The following is a 21,599-nucleotide window of genomic DNA, read 5'->3' as shown; positions in this document are numbered from 1 at the left end:
CTTGTCTCCATAACAACAGTTTTAACAGGCAATAAACCACAGGCCAAATCTCATAACAAACAATACTTTTTTTCGGTCATTATTTAAACAGTCACAACTAATTTAGTAAATCTGTTACCAGTCCACAGAAACAAGCCAAATGCTTCAAAAGTGTTCACGCATGGTAACAGGATCTGTCAATACTGTAGTAGGTCACGGTTGCCTTTGCCTTATAGAACTGACAAGACACAATTATTGTCAGCTGGTAATAAGTAGGGCTACAAGGAAGTGTTTCCAAAGTTTATTTCCATGAAACTCAAAGTCCAGATGACACGCCTGTGTTCTTCTCCGTCAGTGGGAATTTGCCAAACTATAGCTATGCACTACTAACAGCTGTTGTTTCTGAGTCGTGCTTTGTCTCTTGCTTATTTTCTGTGGAATCCATGTTGATAGTAGCTGTTTTCTGAAGATGGAGCTGGGAGAATTCAACAATCACGCCTATCCAGGTAAGACAGTGTGTATGCATGTCTAACAGAGTTAATGTCATACATGTGTACTGGGGGTTTATTTACGCTGAGGTTAGCAGACAATTAGTCAAGTGTCCGTTAAAAATACGTTTTTAATGTTTGTCTACACAAATCATAAGCTCCTATGTTGGTGACTTTATATGTTACAGTTCTTTAACTGCACGTCAATAAATTGTCATTTTAGTATACCATCTTGTATATTATGCGTATACGAAGTATACTGTAATGAGTTTGTTTTTTGCTGTAAATGTACTGGCGTTAACACTACAATGAAGTAATAACTAAACCTTTTGAATATAATACAAATAAATGTAAAACATATTTATACATATATATAAATGTGATTTGAGGGAATTCTGAATGCTGTTTCCATAAATCATAGGGTGATTCAAACTTTTTACTTTTAAAGAAATTTATTTTATTTGAGTATAGGCTACTATTTACTTAAATGAAAGTAATTAACAGTACAATCAATCCTATTGTTCTCTTATAATGCAGATCTAATCTATACTGTAAATCTAACAATTATCTCTGTCCTTAGTTTCACCCGTGTTCAGTGTGATGTCTGTGGTGTAAAGTCTGTTATTTTAAAAGTGTTAAGGAGAACTGGCAGGCATATGTATATACAGGGCTTGGCTATAGAAATGTAGTGCATAGAATATTTTCAGAGCTGATGAGGAAATGCTGCTCCATTTTGTTCTCAGTCCCAGTTTTTCCCAGTACAATTAAAGGATTAGTTCGCTTCCAGAATAAACATTTCCTGGTAATTTACTCTCCCCCATGTCATGAAAGATGTTCATGTCTTGTTTTCTTCAGTCGAAAAGAAATTAAGTTTTTGAGGAAAACATTCCAAGATTTTTCTCTATATAGTGGACTTCAATGGTGGCCAACAAGTTGAAGGTCCAAATTGCAGTTTCAATGCAGCTACAAAGGGCCAGCCAAGGAATAATGGTCATATCTAGCTAAACGACTGGCCATTTTTGATCGGATTACGCATTACGTAATCACATATGCGCATTGTAGGAGGAAGTACCGTACCAACCAAGTGTTTACAAAGCGAATTTGCAAAGAAAGTCAAATGCCCTTTACAAAAAAGTTAAAACAATGATGTTGAATGATTTTGTTAGAGGAGAAAATAAGATGGAGTTTTTCGGCCTGTACTCTATCTTTTTTGAATCAAAGTACACAGACAAATAACCTTCAACTCGTTAAACACCATTGAAGTCCACTATATGGAGAAAATTCCTGGAATGTTTTCCTCAAAAAAATAAATTTCGTTTCGACTGAACAAAGAAAGACATGAACATCTTGGATGACAGGGGGCTAAGTAAATTATCAGGAAATCAGGAAATTTTAATTTTAATATACCAACTTTTTATAACTGTGATTGCTTTGGAAATACATCTGCTTTCTCTGACACAGACTACCCTAGTGCTTACGATTCCCAGCATTCACTGAGGATGCGGACAGACTACCCTAGTACTTACGATTCCCAGCATTCACTGAGGATGCGGACAGGTCCAGCCCAAGACACAAGTGCAGGCCAGTTTGATTGGGCCTCCCAACCTGAAGATGCTGAAGACTCTAACGAACCTCGAAATCTCCGTGAGCTGCCGCTGCACATGGGTCTGAAGAAAGCAGTAAGGTATACCAGTGTCAACTTTTACATTTTGACATCACCAAAACTTAGCTAGGGATACACTTGAATGGAAGAAAAAAAAACAATTCTCTGTTCTAACTCCTTCTCCCTAAAGTTTCAGACAGAAGTATACACTGAGACTATTCATTTTATAAAGTTCAATCATAATATGGCCTGTTTTTGCTGTCTTCTTCCAGGCAAGTGCAGCAGATGAGAATTCCAGTTGTTACTAGCTCTTGGAACATCAGAAAATCACAGACATTTCGCCGTTTCTGTGAGGTTGCCAAATACATTCTCAGCTATTTTGTTCTATGGAAGAGGGGAATCCAAAAGATAGGAGGTTAGGAAAATATAAATTCATTAACAAAAATGAGAAATGCTGCTGTCATTTGCACATGCATGTGTTTTTACACTTAAACTGATGGCAATATCAATTGGTCATCTGAGAAAAGACACCAAGAAAGTGCTTAATTCTTTCCTTTCATTGATCCACTTATTTTCTTTTAGGTCACTTTGGTGGAGGAGTCCAATCCTACTTCTTGTTCCTGAGATTTCTCGTGATTCTCAACTTCCTGTCTTCCTTGTTAATCGCAGCATTTGTCCTCATTCCCAGCGTTGTGTTTCGCTCGATAACCTTCAACTCCACCATCGCTTTCACAGTCAATCTAACCGGTAGGAACACAATCTCTCTGGTATACAATATTAGACAAACCTCTCATGCTTGATTGCCTCTAAGGAGAACATTCTAACTGGTTATCAGATAACAACATAACAGTATTCATAAAAGCAACAAAACCAGTCTGACACAAAGCAGTCGTCACATTTTAACTTCACACAAGGTATATTAAAAGGATTGTTCACACAAAAATGAAAATTCTGTCATTGATTACTCACCCACTTGTTGTTCCAAAGGACTTTTTAGGACTTTGTATATCTTAAGATCACAAATTAAGATATTTTTGAAGAAATCTGAGAGCATTCTGACTCTGCATAGACAGCAACAACTGAAATGTCCCCAGGCACAAAAACGTAGTAAGGACATCGGTAAAACAGTTCATGTGACATCAGCGGTTCAACAGTAATTTTATGAAACTACGTCAATACTTTTTGTGAGCAAAGAAAACATAAATAACCTTAAACAAAAATAACTTTATTTATCCTGGTAACATTTCAGTTGCATTGCTGTCTATAGAGGGTCAGAAAGCTCTCGGATTTCATCAAAAGGATCTTGATTTGTGGTCAAATGAACAAAGCTTTTACGGGTTTGGAATGACAAGTGGTTGAGTGATTAATGAGAGAATATTCATTTTTGGGTGAACTATCCCTTTAAATTAAAAAAAAATATATTAAACCCACAAAATGTCATGTCATGTTTAAAAGCAATTGTTAATTCAGTAAATCCATTATAATAAGTAATCCTTTTGAAGAAAATCTTATCACTTTATAAAAAGGTTAACTGTTGTGTTTAACTGACTACATTGGGTCTTTTCTTCCCTGTTCTGATATGTTTTCGTAACCTAATGCAAGGTTGTTTCCTGCAGCAATCCTAATAATAGGATTACTGGGATTCTCCGTAATTTTCCTAACCGTTTATTCCTAATAATATTACTAAATCTATCTATCTATTTATCAGGTGTGGAGAAATGCATGGAGTATGATCCAAGACCTGATGCCCTTATGGTGTTTTACACATATTTTCTAGACCTGGTTTCAGGAACGGTAAGGACATACATTCAGATTTTCTAAATACAAACTCTGATACACTTCTGATCAAATGTTTGGGACTAGTAAGATTTTTTTTTATGAGTTTGAAAGAGGTCTCTTATGCTCACAATATATATATATATATATATTTTTTATGTAATTTATTCTTGTGAATGCAAAGCTAAATTTTCAGCATCATTACTTCTGTCTTCAGTGTCACATGATCCTTCAGAAATCATTCTACAGTTTTTCTCAATTGCTTAAACACATTTCTTGAAATTATGCCTCTTATTTGCGAAACTCTAAACACAAATCCACAACTCCTAACTCAATTCCCCAAACTTCCTATATTGAGGTCAAAATGAAGCTCTCCACTCAAAACAACTCAATCTTGCTGAAAAACCAAACTTTGCTCTCAGACATGACACACAAATCCTCAAAAAACTCACACTACAACACAGTTTTACACACTGATGAGATAAATTCAAAACAATACTACTAAAACAATAAAAAAAAACTTTTCACATGATGAACACAACAAATGTATGTATTTGCAAGTGTTTTATTTCTTACTTTACAGTAATGTACTGTAGAAAACAGAACAAAACAGCAAACAACAACAAAATAATTATTCTGCCCAACATCCTGTGTTTGGTCTGGAACAGGCCAAAGAACCTCTTCAGCATCACAGGCTAAATTAGCCCTGGCCAGGCAGCAGGGGTCAAATCCTCTTGCATGCCTAATCCAACCCTGGCACCCATCAACTAAAATATATGAGACTGCTTGTCTTCTTTCCCTTGCCCTTCCTGTCTCTTCCATGTTGTCGTTGTCGTCATCATCCTTCTCCTTCTTCTCCTCCTCTTCCTCTTTCACCTCCTACTCTTCCTCTTCAAAATTACACATTACTATAGGTGGGATATTGATTGAAAAAGACTGAATAGGATTCAAAGTTACACTTGTACTAGTGGTCTGACAAAAAAAAAATGCATTACAACGTCATTGTGAAACAGAAAAGAAAAGGAAATATGGGCACAAAGGTGAAAATAAAAATGAGAAAGCCCACTGTCAGAATTTGTAACTCCTGCGTTGTCCTCTGTCTATATATGCTTTCCAATTGAAGGTTCATGAAATGTACCTTTGAGCTTTTTCAGAGAACTGCTTTATCATTGGTTGATCTATATTATTCTTCATTAGTGAAAGTCAAGATTCACTTGAATAATTCATGGCAAATTTACAAAAAGTCTAATAGAAATGTGTAGAATATATGATTGACAGTTTATGACAACTAGATCAAAAATTTTGCATTTACAGTAGGTAATGACTTATACGATGAGCTAATGACTTGATGTTTTGAGGGGTAAGACTTTTGCACAGAGAAATATATAATACATTTTGAGCAACATGACAATAGCAACTGATAATGTAGGAAACCGCAGACAAATGTATATAATCAGTTGTATGAATGTGCCAAAGCAATCACAACTTGATCAGAAGAAAGAGACGCTTTTTATGATGTGCACAAGAGACTAGATGATGTGGATGTTGAACAAGTAGTTTTGGCAATTTCATTTCTGATCTGAGAAATGCACCAAAGTGACTGAGAAACACTGTAAGCTGACTTTGGCTCTTTTATCTCCATTGAAGATTCTGATTAGTGTGTGCTAAATTTTGACTCCTAGTGTTTCCAGTTGGGTAATTGTGTGCTAATTGAGCTCAAACTTCGCAGACTTGAGTGAACAATATTGAATGCTTGTGCTTTCTAAATGACCACATGGTGTAAGCACTGAGAAATGTAGGGATTTGTGTGTAGAGTTTTGCAGTAACAGTTCACCAAATATAACTCATGTGTCAAAGCAGGGAATAGTGTTTAATGTTTAGGGAAATGGGTGTGCTTTTTGAGAAATGGCGTTATAGTTTTGAAATTTTAGTTCAAAAGACTGGCTATAGTGTTTTAGCAATTGAGAAAAACTGTAATATGCTGATTTGATGCTCAAGAAACATTTCTAATATTAGTTGAACACAGCTGTGCTGATTTATATTTTTGTGGTCAATCTTTGCTATCAATAAGTTTAATGCATCCCTGAATAAAAGTATTATTTTTTGATGTATAGTTCTGTGAATTTAATAACATTGTAACACTGTCATAATTTTTTTTAAACAGCAGCTTTTCAGTTTAAACCAACATTTTAAATTAAACTTTGAATTAAACTAAAGTAAAAGTTATTATGCTTGTTTTTGCGACCCTGGAATAATGTGAAATTGACTAGAAAATTGAAAAGTATCTCTGTTTATTTAGTTCATCTGAAATCATGGTTTTTTGTTGTGAATATTTTCCTAATGATTTCTTCCTCATCACAATTATCTTTTTTTCTTTAGGGTTTTATGGAATATTCATACCTGTTCTATGGATATTATAATAATTCCCTGATTCAGGGTAATGGCTTCTCCTACAACATCCCTCTGGCCTATCTGTTGACGGCAGCCTTCTACTTCCTCTTCTGCTTGATTTGTATGATTATAAGGTGAGTCTTTGTTAGCTTTGTCAGGTTTTTCTTCTACCAACATATTGAAAGGACATTGTGAAGTATTAAGTTGACATCTCTGACATCTCCAATAGAATGGGCGGCACGGCTCGTCTTGTCGTAGTGACGGGTGGAGGAACAGCAGGGGGTTACAGTATGCAGGTGTTTACAGGATGGGATCACGGCCTCCAAGGAGACCGTGCAACAAAACTTAAACAAAACAATCTTCGCCACCGATTAAAGGTCTGTGCATTGGAAAAAAAAATTATTTTATGTGAAAATACAGGGTAATTGTATTGGAGAAAAATAAGGAATAGTTGACCCACAAATAAAAATTTACTAAATGTTTGTTCACCGGCAGGCCATTCAAGATGTACATGTGTTTGTTTCTTCATTGGAACAGATTTAGAGAAATTTAGCATTACATACTAGTTCTTTGGAGTCCAAACAGCTGATAAAAACATCACATTCACAAGTAAAACTTGAAAAACAAATCCTTTATTAAGGCATTTTTAACATCAAACTATTGCTTATGGATTAATAATGAGTGCAGTAAAATGTTTATCATTATTTTGACTCTTTTTTTTTTTATCTCTCTCTCTCTCTCTCCCATTGTGTCTGTCACCCTTAGGTGGATCTAGAAGAGGAAAGGATTAAAAAAAAGGCTGCCTCCCTAACTTTGGGCCAAACAGTCTCTCTCTACGCACTCCGTATTTTCCTTCACCTAGTAGTCTCAGTACTCATCGGTGCAACTTTCTATGGCATTGCACAGGCAACTCAGTTCAGCCAGGTTAGTTGCACTTAAAAAGGCCAAAAATATATCTAAAACTAAATACTTACATTGCAACTTACATAAGTCACATAATGCCTTCAACCAGTACAGTCGTGGCCAAAAGTTTTGAGAATGACACAAATAGTTTTCACAAAGTTTGCTGCTAAACTGCTTTTAGATCTTTGTTTCAGTTGTTTCTATGATGTACTGAAATATAATTACAAGCACTTCATATGTTTCAAAGGCTTTTATCGACAATTACATGACATTTATGCAAAGAGTCAGTATTTGCAGTGTTGGCCCTTCTTTTTCAGGACCTCTGCAATTCGCTGGGCATGCTCTCAATCAACTTCTGGGCCAAATCCTGACTGATAGCAACCCATTCTTTCATAATCACTTCTTGGAGTTTGTCAGAATTAGTGGGTTTTTGTTTGTCCACCCGCCTCTTGAGGATTGACCACAAGTTCTCAATGGGATTAAGATCTGGGGAGTTTCCAGGCCATGGACCCAAAATGTCAACGTTTTGGTCCCCGAGCCACTTAGTTATCACTTTTGCCTTATGGCACGGTGCTCCATCATGCTGGAAAATGCATTGTTCTTCACCAAACTGTTGTTGGATTGTTGGAAGAAGTTGCTGTTGGAGGGTGTTTTGGTACCATTCTTTATTCATGGCTGTGTTTTGGGGCAAAATTGTGAGTGAGCCCACTCCCTTGGATGAGAAGCAACCCCACACATGAATGGTCTCAGGATGCTTTACTGTCGGCATGACACAGGACTGATGGTAGCGCTCACCTTTTCTTCTCCGGACAAGCCTTTTTCCAGATGCCCCAAACAATCGGAAAGAGGCTTCATCGGAGAATATGACTTTGCCCCAGTCCTCAGCAGTCCATTCGCCATACTTTTTGCAGAAGATCAATCTGTCCCTGATGTTTTTTTTGGAGAGAAGTGGCTTCTTTGCTGCCCTTCTTGACACCAGGCCATCTTCCAAAAGTCTTGGCCTCACTGTGCGTGCAGATGCGCTCACACCTGCCTGCTGCCATTCCTGAGCAAGCTCTGCACTGGTGGCACTCCGATCCCGCAGCTGAATCCTCTTTAGGAGACGATCCTGGCGCTTGCTGGACTTTCTTGGACGCCCTGAAGCCTTCTTAACAAGAATTGAACCTCTTTCCTTGAAGTTCTCGATGATCCTATAAATTGTTGATTTAGGTGCAATCTTAGTAGCCACAATAACTTGCCTGTGAAGCCATTTTTATGCAACGCAATGATGGCTGCACGCGTTTCTTTGCAGGTCACCATGGTTAACAATGGAAGAACAATGATTTCAAGCATCACCCTCCTTTTAACATGTCAAGTCTGCCATTCTAACCCAATCAGCCTGACATAATGATCTCCAGCCTTGTGCTCGTCAACATTCTCACCTGAGTTAACAAGACGATTACTGAAATGATCTCAGCAGGTCCTTTACTGACAGCAATGAAATGCAATGGAAAGTTTTTTCGGGATTAAGTTAATTTTCATGGCAAAGAAGGACTATGCAATTCATCTGATCACTCTTCACAACATTCTGGAGTATATGCAAATTGCTATTATAAAAACTTAAGCAGCAACTTTTCCAATTTCCAATATTTATGTAATTCTCAAAACGTTTGGCCACGACTGTAAGTTCAGAATCATGATTCAGGTCTGTTTTTTTAAGTGGAAGTTTTCAGATGATACCCTGTCTGGCCTAAATTTAAATAATTAATTGAATAAAATCTCTTTTTTTTCAGTCTAATGGAACAACTGGTTTTGAGGGTCTGCTGTTGCAATACTTACCCTCCATGGTCATAACAGCAAGCAATTTTGTGGTGCCGTTACTGTGTGACAAGATTGCGTTACTGGAAAAGTATTCTCCTAGTAGCACCGTCATCCTGGCCTTGTTGAGGTTTGATCAATACCCACAACCACATAGAATAAACCTATCAAAGAGGACATGGAGCAGATAGATGAAGTGCAGTACTTGTTTAACCTTGGTTAGAGCATCATTGAGAGCTCTTAGCCTGCAGTTTCATTAAATAGCTTTCAAAATGAATAATGTCAAATGAAGCACTGTAATTTTCCCTAAATACTCACATATTGTCTGTTCATCCACTGTTCTCTTTGATCAGTTTTTTTGTCATTATTCTTCTGATTGCTGAATTGTAGTAATTTCTTCTATTGGTCATTGTAGGGCGGTATTCCTGCGTTTGGTGAGTTTGGGTGTTTTGCTGTACACTCTATGGGAGCAGATTACCTGTGAGGGAGAAAGTGAAAACTGCAGACTCTGTAATTATAATTACAACAAATACAAGGTAATCAAGTTGAGATATGCATTAATTTCTGAACTGTTAGATACACTACCAAGTTTTTGTTTTTGTCACTCATGTATGGAAACCAGTATCCACCACTGAATAAAAAAAAAAGGTAATTGCGACTTTTATCTCACAATTCTGACCTTTTTTCTTGCAATTGCGAGTTTACATTTTGCAATTCTTACTTTTACTTAGATTTTTGAGATACAAAGTCGAAATTGTTAAATGTAGTCAGAATTGCATGATATAAACGCGTAATTGCAAGTAAAGGAGTCAGAATTGTGAGATATAAACTCGCAATTCTGACAACATACAACTTTTTTTCTCTCAAATTGGACTTTAACTCGCAGTTGTGAGTTTATATTTTATTATTTTTCATTTCTCACAATTCTGAGAAAAAAATCAGAATTGCAAGAAAAATTTGAGTTTTTATCTCCCAATTGAATTTATATCTCACAATTCTGACTTTATAACTTGCAATTGCGAGTTTCTGATAATTCTGAGAAAAAAGTCAGAATTGTGAGTTTACATCACACAATTTTGAGAAAAAAGTGAGAATTCTGAGTTTTTATCTTGCAATTTTGACTTTATAACTCAATTGAGTTTATATCACAATTCTGAGAAAATTGTCAGAATTGTAAGTTTATATCACAATTCTGAAAAAAAAGTCAGAAATGTGAGTTTATATCTTGCGATTCTGACTTTATTTCTCACAATTGTGAGTTTATGTCATGCAATTTTGAGAAAAAAGTGAGAATTCTGAGTTTTTGTCTCGCAATTTTGACTTTATAACTCAATTGAGTTTATATCACTATTGTGAGAAAAAAAAACAGAATTGTAAGTTTATATCAAAATTCTGAGAAAAAAAGTCAGAAATGTGAGTTTATATCTCACGGCTCTGAAATTATTACTCTCAATTGCAAATTTGTATCACACAATTCTGAGGAAAAAGTCAGAGTTGTGTGATTTAAAAAGTCGCAATAACCTTTGAAGTATGGAAGTCCAGAAACGGCTCACTAGAGCTGGATTTATTTGATATAAAAAAATACAGTAATACTAAAATAATTTTACAATTTAAAATAACTTTTTTGTTTTAATACATTTTAATATATTATTTATTCCAGTGATGACAAAGCTGAATTTTCGGAAGCCAGACTTCAGTGTCACAAGATCCTTCAGAAATCATTATAATAAGCTAATTTGATGCTCAAAAAACAGATTTTATAATATTGACGTTGAAAACAGTTGTGCTGCTAAATATTTCAATGGAAACATAATACATTTTTTTCAGGATTCTTTAATAAGTAGGAAATCTTAATGCATAAATAAATAATTTCTTTAAAAAAATGACTGATCCCAAACTTTTAAACATTATAGTGTATGTTTTAGGACAGATATCTAACTGTTTAATGCTTAACAAGAGTCAAAATGTTTTTTGTTTTTTAATCCCTTTCTCACAATTACATAGTGCTGGGAGACGCGAGTTGGACAAGAAATGTATAAACTGACTCTTTTTGACTTCCTCATTACCATCGCTACACTAATCCTGGTAGAATTCCCACGCAGGTCTGTTTACACATTTGTGTATTGGGTCATACATTTCTGTATTCAAAATATACATCTGTAACTTCCTTTTGCCATTTTCAGGATTGTGGTTGATCACTGTTCGTGTAAACTGACTCAGTGGGTGGGACGGCAGGAGTTCCTGGTTGCCCCAAATGTCCTTGCTCTAGTTTACAGTCAAACAGTGGTTTGGACTGGAGCTCTTTTCTGTCCATTGTTGCCAATCATCAACACCCTCAAATTCATCTTCTTTTATTACTGCAAAAAGGTATCATGAGCACGCCCTTCTCAGACACATACATCTAACAAGTTTGCAGTGGATTGCAATTGCTCATTTTTTTATGTTTGTTTGCTTGTGTCAGATAACTCTTTTCCAGAACTGCCAACCGGCAACAAAAAACTTCCGATCCACCACGTCCAATTTCTTCTTTCTGTTGGTTCTGCTCTTCGGATGGATGTTGTCCAGCGTGGTTCTCCTTTACAGTGTGGCTAAGTAAGTGAGGCCTGTAACTCTCCATGTTGCAGCACACTGATAAAAAAAAAGCAAGAATATTTGTGAATAATCATGTATATGTCAAGTCTCCATCATTTTTTTGGTAGGATTCATCCATCTTATGGTTGTGGGCCTTTTCGCTTTTACCCAGCAATGTGGGAAGTTGTACCAGGAGCTGTTGAAATGCTAAGCAGCACCAGTAAAGAATTCCTGTTTTATATTGGCTCCCAGAAATTCTCTATACCACTCTTCATCTTCTCCTGGTCAGTATAAACAGCCTTGAATCAGGTTCTAATGGTTTCACGTAAAAATTTTATCCACATGCATTCAAGTCCCACATCCAATACTTCTATAACTGTAATTTAAAATTTTAAACATTTATATTCCTATAATGATTGTAAAAATGTTGCAGAAATAATATATTGCTGCAGGATTAGGACTGGTTTACATGTATTTGATGTTTACAGTGTGCTCCTGTGCTATGTGAGTGCTTTAACATCTGTCTACGGGAAAAGTGTAGCACTGCTAAAATCTCAGTGTAAACTGGTAAGTTCTGTTATTAGTAATCTGAATTCGCAGACTAGAATGGTTACAAAGTTTACATCCCCCTTTCAGAATCTGCTAAATCTGAATTATTTTACCAAAATAAGAGGGATCACACAAAATGCATGTTATTGTTTATTCAGTACTGACCTGAAAAAGATATTTGACATAAAATATATTTACATATAGTCCACAAGAGAAAATAATGGTTACATTTATAAAAAATTACCCCGTTCAAAAGTTTACATCCCCTTAATCCTTAATACTGTGTTGTTACTTGAATGATCCACATCTGTTTCATGAGTCCCTTGTTTGTCCAGAACAGTTAAACTGCCTGCTGTTCTTCAGAAGAATCCTTCAGGTCCAACAAATTCAACATTTTTGTGTATTTGAACCCTTTCCAACAATTACTGTGTGATTTTAAGATCTTTTAATACTGAAGACAACTGAGGGATTCATATGCAACTATTACAGAAGGTTCAAATGCTCACTGATGCTCCAGAAGGAAAAAAACATGCATTAAGAGCTGAATGGAGATGTGTACAATTTTGCCTAAATATATATTTTTTCATTTAGTACTGCCCTTCAAAGGCTGCAGACGATAGTTACAAGTTTCCCACAAGACAAAAAGAGTTAAATTTACCATGATCTTCAAATTCAAAAAGTTTTCACCCTATGGCTCTTAATGCATATTTTCTCCTTCTGAAGCTTCAGTGAGTGTTTGAACCTTCTGTAATAGTTGCATATGAATCCCTCAGTTGTCCTCAGTGTGAAGATATGGATCTCAAAATCATACAGTAATTGTTGGAAAGGGTTCAAATCATTGTTGGAAAGGGTCCAAATACACAAAATTTGTGGGACCTGAAGGATCTTTCTGAAGAACAGCAGGCAGTTTAACTGTTCAGGACAAACAAGGAACTGATGAACAGCTATCACTAAACAAGAAAAGCACAGCTGTGGATCATTCAGGTAACAATGCAGTATTAAGAATCAAGGGAATGTAAACTTTTAAACTTTTAAATTCAACTATTATTTTCTCTTGTGGAATATATATCTAAACATATTTTATGTGAAATATCTTATTCAGGTCAGTACCAAATAAAAAATAACATGCATTTTGTATGATCCGTATTATTTTGGTAAAATAATTAACATTTTGCAGATTCTGAAAGGGGGGTGTAAACTTTTGACCTAAACTGTATGCATATTTAAATTGTGTCATTGTATAATATAATGCTATTTAATTAAAGTAATACTTCTTTGTATGCCTTTTAATCACAATAATGTGTTTTTGCTTTGAATGTGCACAAAAAAGCTAAGATAAAATAATATAAAATTTATAATAAGTGTGTGATCACCTACCTAAACTAAGACTGTCTTGCTTCCAATTTATCTTCTGACTGGAACCAATATTAATCCGTCCTTTAATCCGTATTTATCTGGGTGTAACAGGAACAGCGTGACAAGCAGTTCCTGGTCAGACAAATTGAAGAGCTGAATGCCACAATACAGAAAGAACAACATGAACCACAGCATCCCCAGAGAGAGCCTGAGCCCTTCTACCACACAGGAACACAGTGGGATCAACATTACAATTATGGATTTGATCCCAATGAAGACCCAAGGCCATATTAAGACTTACTTGATGAAGTGCAGTTTTTACTGGAATTCTGAAATTTGTGTACTCCATCATATTACAGAAATATAATCAATGATATTTTCATTATCGTTCAAAAATTTGGGGTCAGTAAGAGTTTTTTTTACTTTTATTCATCAAGGATGCATACATTTGATTACAAGTGACAGTAAAATATAATATGTGACCCTGGACCACAAAACCAGTCTTAAGTCGCTGGGGTATATTTGTAGCAATAGCCAAAAATACATTGCATGGGTCAAAATTTTTGATTTTTCTTTTATGCCAAAAATCATTAAGAAATTAAGTAAAGTTCATGTTCCATGAAGATTTTTTGTAAAATTCCTACTGTAAACATATCAAAATGTAATTTTTGATTTGTAATATGCATTAAGAACCTAATTTGGACAACTTTAAAGGTGATTTTCTCAGTCTTTTTGATTTTTTTTGCATCCTCAGATTTCTGATTTCAAATAGATGTATCAAATATTGTCCTATCCTAACAAACCATACATCAATGGAAAGCTTATTTATTGAGCTTTCATATGATGTATAAATCTCAGTTTTGTCAAATTTAACCTTATGACTGGTTTTGTGGTCCAGGGTCACATATTACAAAAGATTTCTATTTCAGTGTTCTCCTGAAATGTGAATCCTGAAAAAACAAGAAAGTTATTAAGAAGCACAAACATTTTTAACAGCACACCAAATCAGCATATCAGAATGATTTCTGAAGGATCATATGACACTGAAGACTGAAATAATGGCTGCTGAAAATTCAGCTTTGAAAATTCAGGAATATATTTCATTTCAAAATATGTTAAAATAGAAAACTGTTATTTTAAATTGTAATAATATTTTACAATATTACTGTTTTCACTGTATATATAATCATATTAATGCAATGGTCTTTGGTGACCATTAGAGTCTTCTTAAACAAGAACAGCTGACCCCAAACCTTTAAAAGTACTGTAATGTATATATATTTATATATGTTCATTTATCAAATATATGCATGTAAGCTAGTGAACCTGTTTCATATTTTGTATTAAATAGTTTGCGATTTTTGCCATTGAAAATGCCAGAGCTGCATAATGTACTCTATGAACAGTGTCCCAGGATTTATTATGCTAAATCATTACTTAAGCATAAAGTATAATATATATATATATATATATATAATATTTATTCACTCAAGGTTTTGTTAACCAGTGTTTAACTTGTCAAAGTTGTTCTTTTTTTCTCTTTTTTTTTAATTCAAAGAACAATTTTACAACAAATAAAACAGTTGGCAGGGGGAAGAAAGTATAAAAGTTCAAAACAAAGATACAAGATATACATACATACATACTGTGTGTGTGTGTGTGTGTGTGTGTGTGTGTGTGTGTGTGTGTGTGTGTGTGTGTGTGTGTGTACCTGGTATTCATCACGTTGTGGGGACCAAATGTCCCCACAAGGATAGGAATACCAGTAGATTTTGACCTTACTCAGGTCCCCATGAGGAAACAGGCTTATAAATCATGCACAATGAGTTTTTTTGAGGAAGTAAAAGTGCCCAATCTCCTGTGAGGGCTAGGTTTAGGTGTAGGGTAGGTGTAGGGCGATAGAAAGTACGGTTTGTACAGTATAAAAACCATTACGCCAATGGAATGTCCCCATAAAACATGTAAACCCAACGTGTGTGTGTGTGTGTGTGTGTGTGTGTGTGTGTGTGTGTGTGTGTGTATTAGACACCTTCAACATTTCTCACATTATGACAGTTTATTTGCTATATATAATTTTTGGTTTGACTATATATATATATATATATATATATATATATATATATATATATATATATATATATATAGTCAAAGTTCGTACATCTTTCTTATTCAAAGAGTGATACTTTCAATATATATACATATTTCAGTCAACAAAACACAAACACTTATAAATGTTGAATTTGGTCAACAGAATAAGTAAATCAATTAAGTAAAAGTACTATTCCTCTTGATCAGAACAGTCAGTAAAGCCAGAGTACATTTTCACATAAGAGTGAAGAAGGTCTGGACAAAACAAAAGGCTTTCGTTGAGGGTTTTCTATTAACTGCGCCCTCAAGTGGTAGCCTACAATGTCTATTTACTACGTCACAAACATTGTACGTGTGACGTAGTCACGCCACGGCAGCTTCCGGTGTTTGCAAAGCTCTCTTTTCTGTCTCATTGAGTTGTTGTTGTTTTTTCAAAAACTGTTTACTTGTGTTTTGTTATGAAGATTCAGTATGGAAGAAACGGACCTGACTTACACAGGGATTCGCCGACGAGTTTGAATGTCGTTGCGATATATAAATAGTCGACGACGTTTGTTTTAAACCATAAACTAAACTGTTGCCTCATTTGTTGGACCTTGTATGTGGTCTGACCAGCTTGCCACGAGACTAGAATTTCGTTTGTCTGTTTCACTGCTCTCCGAAGTATTACATAATGAACATTTTGCCTAAAAAGAGCTGGCATGTGCGCAATAAGGACAACATAGCGCGCGTGCGCCGCGACGAGGCTCAAGCAGCAGAGGAGCAACGCGAGATTCAGCGGCGAGTGGAACGCGCAGAACAAGAGGTAACCATAGCAACCCAGCATCCCTCCGCTGTTTCTAGGTTAATTTACTACATTCTCATCCCATCCTGCACTCAGTGACCTGACCTGAGGTATCGAATTTGACAGCATTAGTTTGAAATATATAAAATGTGTATTTTGTCTATTTGTTTGCTTGGCATGTCATAAATGTGACCCTGGACCAAAAAACCTGTCATAAGGGTACATTTTTTGAAATTGAGATTTATACATCTGAAAGTTAAATAAATAAGATTTTCGTTGATGTATGGTTTGTTAGGAAAGGACAATATTTGGCCGAGATACAACTATTTGAAAATCTGGAATCTGAGGGTGCAAAAAAAATCTAAATATTGAGAAAATCGCCTTTAATGTTGTCCAAATTAAGTTCTTAGTAATGCATATTACTAATCCAAAAATAGGTTTTGATATATTTACGATTGGAAATTTACAAAATATCTTCATGGAACGTGATCTTTACTTAATATCCTAATGATTTTTGGCATAAAGAAAAAATCAATCATACGATGTATTGTTGGCTGTTGCTACAAATATACCTGTGACACAGGGGCACAAATATGTAATGCATGCTTAAATGCTTTTTGTTGCTATCTAAATTATATCACATGACTTTAATTTTGAGTTGAGTGTTGGTTCCTGATCTATCCCATTATCTCTCAGGCTCGAACCGAGTATTTGAGAAACAAATCTCGAGCAGCCCTTCAGCAGACAGAAATATGGCCAGAGGATGGAGAGACGGCAGAGACAAGCCGGGGAGCCAGAGAGATAGAACATCTAAATCTATTTCCTCTAGAGGACTCATCTGAAAAGAAAGGAAATGCAGAATACCTCAAAGAGAAGCAGGAAGAGAAGGTGTGACGAAAAGACTACTTAACACATCCTTACCTACAATTTGATGTCATACTTTTTATACTGCACATAAAGGTTTAAAATGGTCTTTTTAAAGCTTTTTTGTGATATTTTATTTTAGGAGAAGCAGGAACGTGCTATTGGTCTTTTAGTGTCTCTAGGTCCCGCTCCTGGAACAGAAGCGACTCCTTGGTACCTGAAAGGAGAAAAGGAAAAAGAAGAAGATAGAGACAAGAAAGAGAAAAGCAAAAACAAGTCAAGAAGCCTAACTGAAGAGGAGAGAGAAAAGAAAGACAGGAAGCTGAAAGACAGTTTGGATCCTCTTAAGGAAATGAAGAAAGCCCTGGCAGTAAAGGACAGGAAGGAGAAAAAGCATAAGAAGAAGGAGAAGAAAGACAGAGGAGAGAAGAGGAGTGGAGAGAGGTGTGAAATAAATTTTCTATTTCTGTCAGCACCAATAAAGCATCTTGCCTGGCTACACAACAATTTAGTCATACTTCAGATGTCAGTATACTTCAGAGTTGTTTTCTCTGAAAATATGACTGTGAGTATTTGTAACCAGCATGAATTTAATGTATAATATGCTCATTTTATTCTTAAAGGAATAGTTCACCCAAAAATGAAATTTCTTATTAATTATTCACCCTCGCGTCTTTCCAAACCTGTAAGACCTGTTCATCTTCAGAACACTAATTAAGACGTTTTTGATGAAATCCAAGAGCTTTTTGATCCAGACGCATCGCTGCAACCACATTCAAGGCCTAGAAAGGTAGTATGGATATCATTAAAATAGTCCTCTGATATCAGTGGTTCAACCGTGAGTTTATAAAGCTACGAGAATACTTTTTGTGCGCAAAGAAAACAAAAATAACAACTTTTTTCAAAAATGTCTTCTTTTCCATGTAAAAAGAGCATCCAGTTTTTTTCTGTTGTGTAATTCAGTCTAGAATTACAAACAAATCCAAAAGTATTACATAAATTACACTCTGAGAACAAGTTCACATATGCATGAGTAGATGCCCACTACAGTAGTAACTTCTTGTTGAGACCGTTTGTTAGTCTTTTCATCCTAAAATGATTTATTTTCCTCCCATGACAGTTCAGTTGAGAGGTTACGGGCTGAGCGACTGCAGAGAGAAGCGGAGGAGAGGAAAAGGACACAGGCTTTACTGGATCAGAAGAGCGGAGGCGGGAAAGAAAAAGAGCACGAGCGAGAGATGGGGGATAGAGACAGACCATACAACAGCGCCTACTTTCCTGAATTGGCACGGAAAAGGCAAAGGAGAGACAGAGATCAGTATGGCTTTTATTAGCTTACAAAGGCATTGATTCAGTTAGTCTAGAAATTGCAGAACTGTTTTGGTTGGACAAGAAATTAGCCACGTGCAAAGTGTGAAGACCGTTTAAAATGACTGATTGCTTGCTAAAAGCCATCGATCTGGTGTCTGCAACACTTTTATTGGCGTCTGATGACTTGGAAAAAAATGGACAAACAAGAAAAACTCCTTTTTGTGTGTGCTCACAGCACAGGAGCGATTAAGTTGTTGTAAAAATGTCATCTTATGATTTGTAGGATGTGCATCAGAGCTGTTTTCCTGAAGAGTTCTGAGGCATCAGCATTAAAAAGTGGACTAGGCTTTATTGTGAGACTAAGAACATTTTGCCTTTGTTGCTGATATTGGAGTCCATAAAATATTTTGTCCCAGTCTCGTATAAATACTTAATTATTCTTTAGTATTGCAAAGCTGGGCTTAAGGGCAAAAGGTCTGGTTCACATTGCTGCTTACTCACAAACTGCTTGCTTACTGTTTGAGCCTAATCTAAGATCCTAAGATCATATCATATATACATAGTCAAAAGTTTTTGAACAGTACGATTTTTAATGTTTTTTAAGAAAGTATCTTCTGCAAAAACAGTAAAATCTTGAAATGTTTTTACTATTTAAAAATAGCTTTTTTTCTACTTGAATATATTTTAAAATGTAAATTATTCCTGTGATTTCAAGGCTGAATTTTTAGCATCATTACTCCAGTCACATGATCCTTAGAAATCATTCTAATATTCTGATTTGCTGCTCAAAAACATTTATTATTATTATGATTGTTGAAAACAGCCGGGTATAAGTTTTTTAAGGGTTCTTTGATGAATAGAAAGTTTAGAAGAACAGCATTTATCTGAAATAAAAATATTTTGCAACATTATAAATGTCTTTATCATCACTTTTAATTGATTTAAAGCATCCTTGCTAAATAAAAGTATTAATTTCTATAATTTCTTTCCCCCTAAAAAATGTACTGACTCCAGGCTTTTGAATGGTATAGTGTATAATGCTACTAAAGCTTTTTATTTCACATAAATGCTGATCTTTGGATCTTTCTATTCATCAAAGAATTCTACAAAAAAAAGTACTCAACTGTTTTCAAATATTGATGATGATAATAATAATAAAAAATTCTTGAATAGCAAATCAGCATATTACTTTTTAAAATATATTCAAATAGAAAACAGTTATTTTAAATAGTAAAAAATATTTCAAAATTGTACTGTTTTTGCTGTGCTTTGAATCTAAAAATCTTGTACGCGATTCCTAATAGGACACTCCAGAATCATACACAAGTTCCTTAAGTGATGATCCACCAAAATGTTCTTCATGCCAGAGTCCAGTATCTTTTTAAACTTATTTTATTGCATTTGTATTGGTTTTATTTCTCTTAAAAAATTATATTACTTTGCAAACACTCTTGATAAAATTCCCTCAACAGAGTCAGCCCTGAACTCAGTTTATATTTGTTATCTAAAGCAAACTTAAAAAACTTAATATTAGTTTTTAAATGTTCTCTTTTATACTATTTCAGCTTGTTACATGAAAACAGTCGGGGAAGCTAGCATGGCATTAAGACATCAAACAGCCAACCAACCCTGATGTAAAGTGATTAAATTGTTTTGTTGTTGTTTTATGTGGCAGTTAGGAGCAGGTTTATCTGAGATTATAACACAATAATATGTTTTTTGTCTTTCCAAACAAGTTTACAGAAAACAGAAATTTCACAGAAAATGTGAGGAGATTCAACATACATTGGAGAAAATATTTTTTCATGGTCTTGTGTCATTCTCAACTGCATTTGTACTCAGTCTTGTTTTGGTCTCAAACTAAAAGAACTCGGGTTTTTGTTTCAAGACCACACAAAATTGTCAATACTGACTTATTTACAACCATTATTATTGTGATTGGATGTAAAACCTCCTGCTTTAAATGCAATCATTAACTAATTAAATAACTGAATAACAAAAATAAATAGTTTGATTTATACCAGTGGATCTCAAAATATTTGACTTCACTGCCCCCCTACTGTCCACAACAATATTTGAAGGTCCAATCCACTCGCCCAAAATATTTTAGAGTTTAGGATGACTAGAAAGATGTATATTTATTATAAGAATAACTAAATTCTAAGAAATATCTTGAATTTTTTTTAATACTTAATTTGTCTTATTTTAAATCATCAAGAGATTTAATTTGATTGTTAACAGCTCTGTAAGTGTATTTAATGATTAAAAATAAGGCTGTGCATGTGGATCCTTTAGATGAATTTGATCAGTGCTGGACTGGTCTTGGTCTTAGTCTAACCCCTCAAAGTCTTGGTCTTGTCTTGGTCTAAACACACAATAGTCTTGATCTCGGATAGATGGTCTTTGACTACAACGCTACATCAGACACGTATGTGACCCTGGACCACAAAACCAGTTGTAAGTAGCACGGGCAAATTTGTAGCAATAGCCAAAAATACATTGTACGGGTCAAAATGATGAATTTTCCTTTAATGCCAAAATCATTAGTATACTAAGTAAAAATCATGTTCCATGAAGATATTTTGTATATTTCCTACTGTAAATATATCAAAACCTAATTTTTGATTAGTAATATGCATAGCTAAAAACTTAATTTGAACAACTTAATTAAATATTTTTTATATTATTTTTTTTTGCACCCTCAGATTCCAGATTTTGAAATAGTTGTATCTCAACCAAATACTGTCACATATCATGGAAATGCCATCTAAAGATGATACCAGAAATACTCATTATGCCTATATTTATCCTTTGCCGTTCATAATATAAAGTGCAATTATGAAATTTATGAATTAATTCATTTGCACTGTTTTCACTCTAAGCAAATATGTTTTTGTGAGACACAAAAAGGATTAAAACGACTGCTGTGAAAGGATGAGATTATAAAATTAGTTGGCATTTAAAGCATTAATTAGTAATTAAAGGCATCTTTCTGGTGAAAATATTTGGCCTTTTCCAGACCCAGACAGAGATTTGCATGTCATTAACTTGAAGGCTACAGACAATTTCAATGGCACGCTCCGTGCACCTGTCCTCCCAAACGGATCATGTCACCGCTCCGCGGAGGTGGTCCGATTTA

General features: G+C 35.0%; 2 protein-coding genes across 2 annotated transcripts; both read left to right on the top strand.

Moving 5' to 3' along the window:
* The first annotated feature begins 301 nt into the window (after positions 1-301).
* Positions 302-14,905, top strand: tmc4 (transmembrane channel-like 4). Its single transcript, XM_073847190.1, has 16 exons — positions 302-485; positions 1,929-2,151; positions 2,343-2,485; positions 2,653-2,817; positions 3,779-3,864; positions 6,226-6,371; positions 6,467-6,614; positions 7,003-7,161; positions 8,913-9,067; positions 9,353-9,473; positions 10,942-11,039; positions 11,121-11,304; positions 11,399-11,529; positions 11,637-11,792; positions 11,997-12,075; positions 13,525-14,905. Exons 1-16 carry the CDS (start codon positions 449-451, stop codon positions 13,705-13,707), a joined length of 2,214 nt encoding a protein of 737 aa, XP_073703291.1. The 5' UTR covers positions 302-448; the 3' UTR covers positions 13,708-14,905.
* A 977-nt stretch (positions 14,906-15,882) lies between these two features.
* On the top strand, positions 15,883-18,875 carry leng1 (leukocyte receptor cluster (LRC) member 1). The gene is made up of 4 exons (XM_073847237.1): positions 15,883-16,306; positions 16,982-17,173; positions 17,292-17,593; positions 18,270-18,875. Exons 1-4 carry the CDS (start codon positions 16,175-16,177, stop codon positions 18,481-18,483), a joined length of 840 nt encoding a protein of 279 aa, XP_073703338.1. The 5' UTR covers positions 15,883-16,174; the 3' UTR covers positions 18,484-18,875.
* Positions 18,876-21,599: the final 2,724 nt, after the last annotated feature.

The sequence above is a fragment of the Garra rufa genome, chromosome 9 (genome assembly GCF_049309525.1).
Source record: "Garra rufa chromosome 9, GarRuf1.0, whole genome shotgun sequence".
NCBI lineage: Eukaryota > Metazoa > Chordata > Actinopteri > Cypriniformes > Cyprinidae > Garra > Garra rufa.
Note: the sequence above shows the minus strand (reverse complement) of the source record. Positions and strands in the feature narration are given on the sequence as shown.

What these genes read in the sequence shown, in the direction of transcription:
- tmc4 (XM_073847190.1), top strand. Translation starts at nt 449, where the DNA reads ATGGAGCTGGGAGAATTCAACAATCACGCCTATCCAG. An exon ending in ATAATTACAACAAATACAAG is followed by an intron (nt 9,474 to 10,941) that starts GTAATCAAGTTG and finishes ACAATTACATAG; the next exon opens with TGCTGGGAGACGCGAGTTGG. An exon ending in TCTTTTATTACTGCAAAAAG is followed by an intron (nt 11,305 to 11,398) that starts GTATCATGAGCA and finishes TGCTTGTGTCAG; the next exon opens with ATAACTCTTTTCCAGAACTG.
- leng1 (XM_073847237.1), top strand. Translation starts at nt 16,175, where the DNA reads ATGAACATTTTGCCTAAAAAGAGCTGGCATGTGCGCAATAAGGACAAC. An exon ending in AAGAGAAGCAGGAAGAGAAG is followed by an intron (nt 17,174 to 17,291) that starts GTGTGACGAAAA and finishes ATTTTATTTTAG; the next exon opens with GAGAAGCAGGAACGTGCTAT. An exon ending in GAGAAGAGGAGTGGAGAGAG is followed by an intron (nt 17,594 to 18,269) that starts GTGTGAAATAAA and finishes CTCCCATGACAG; the next exon opens with TTCAGTTGAGAGGTTACGGG.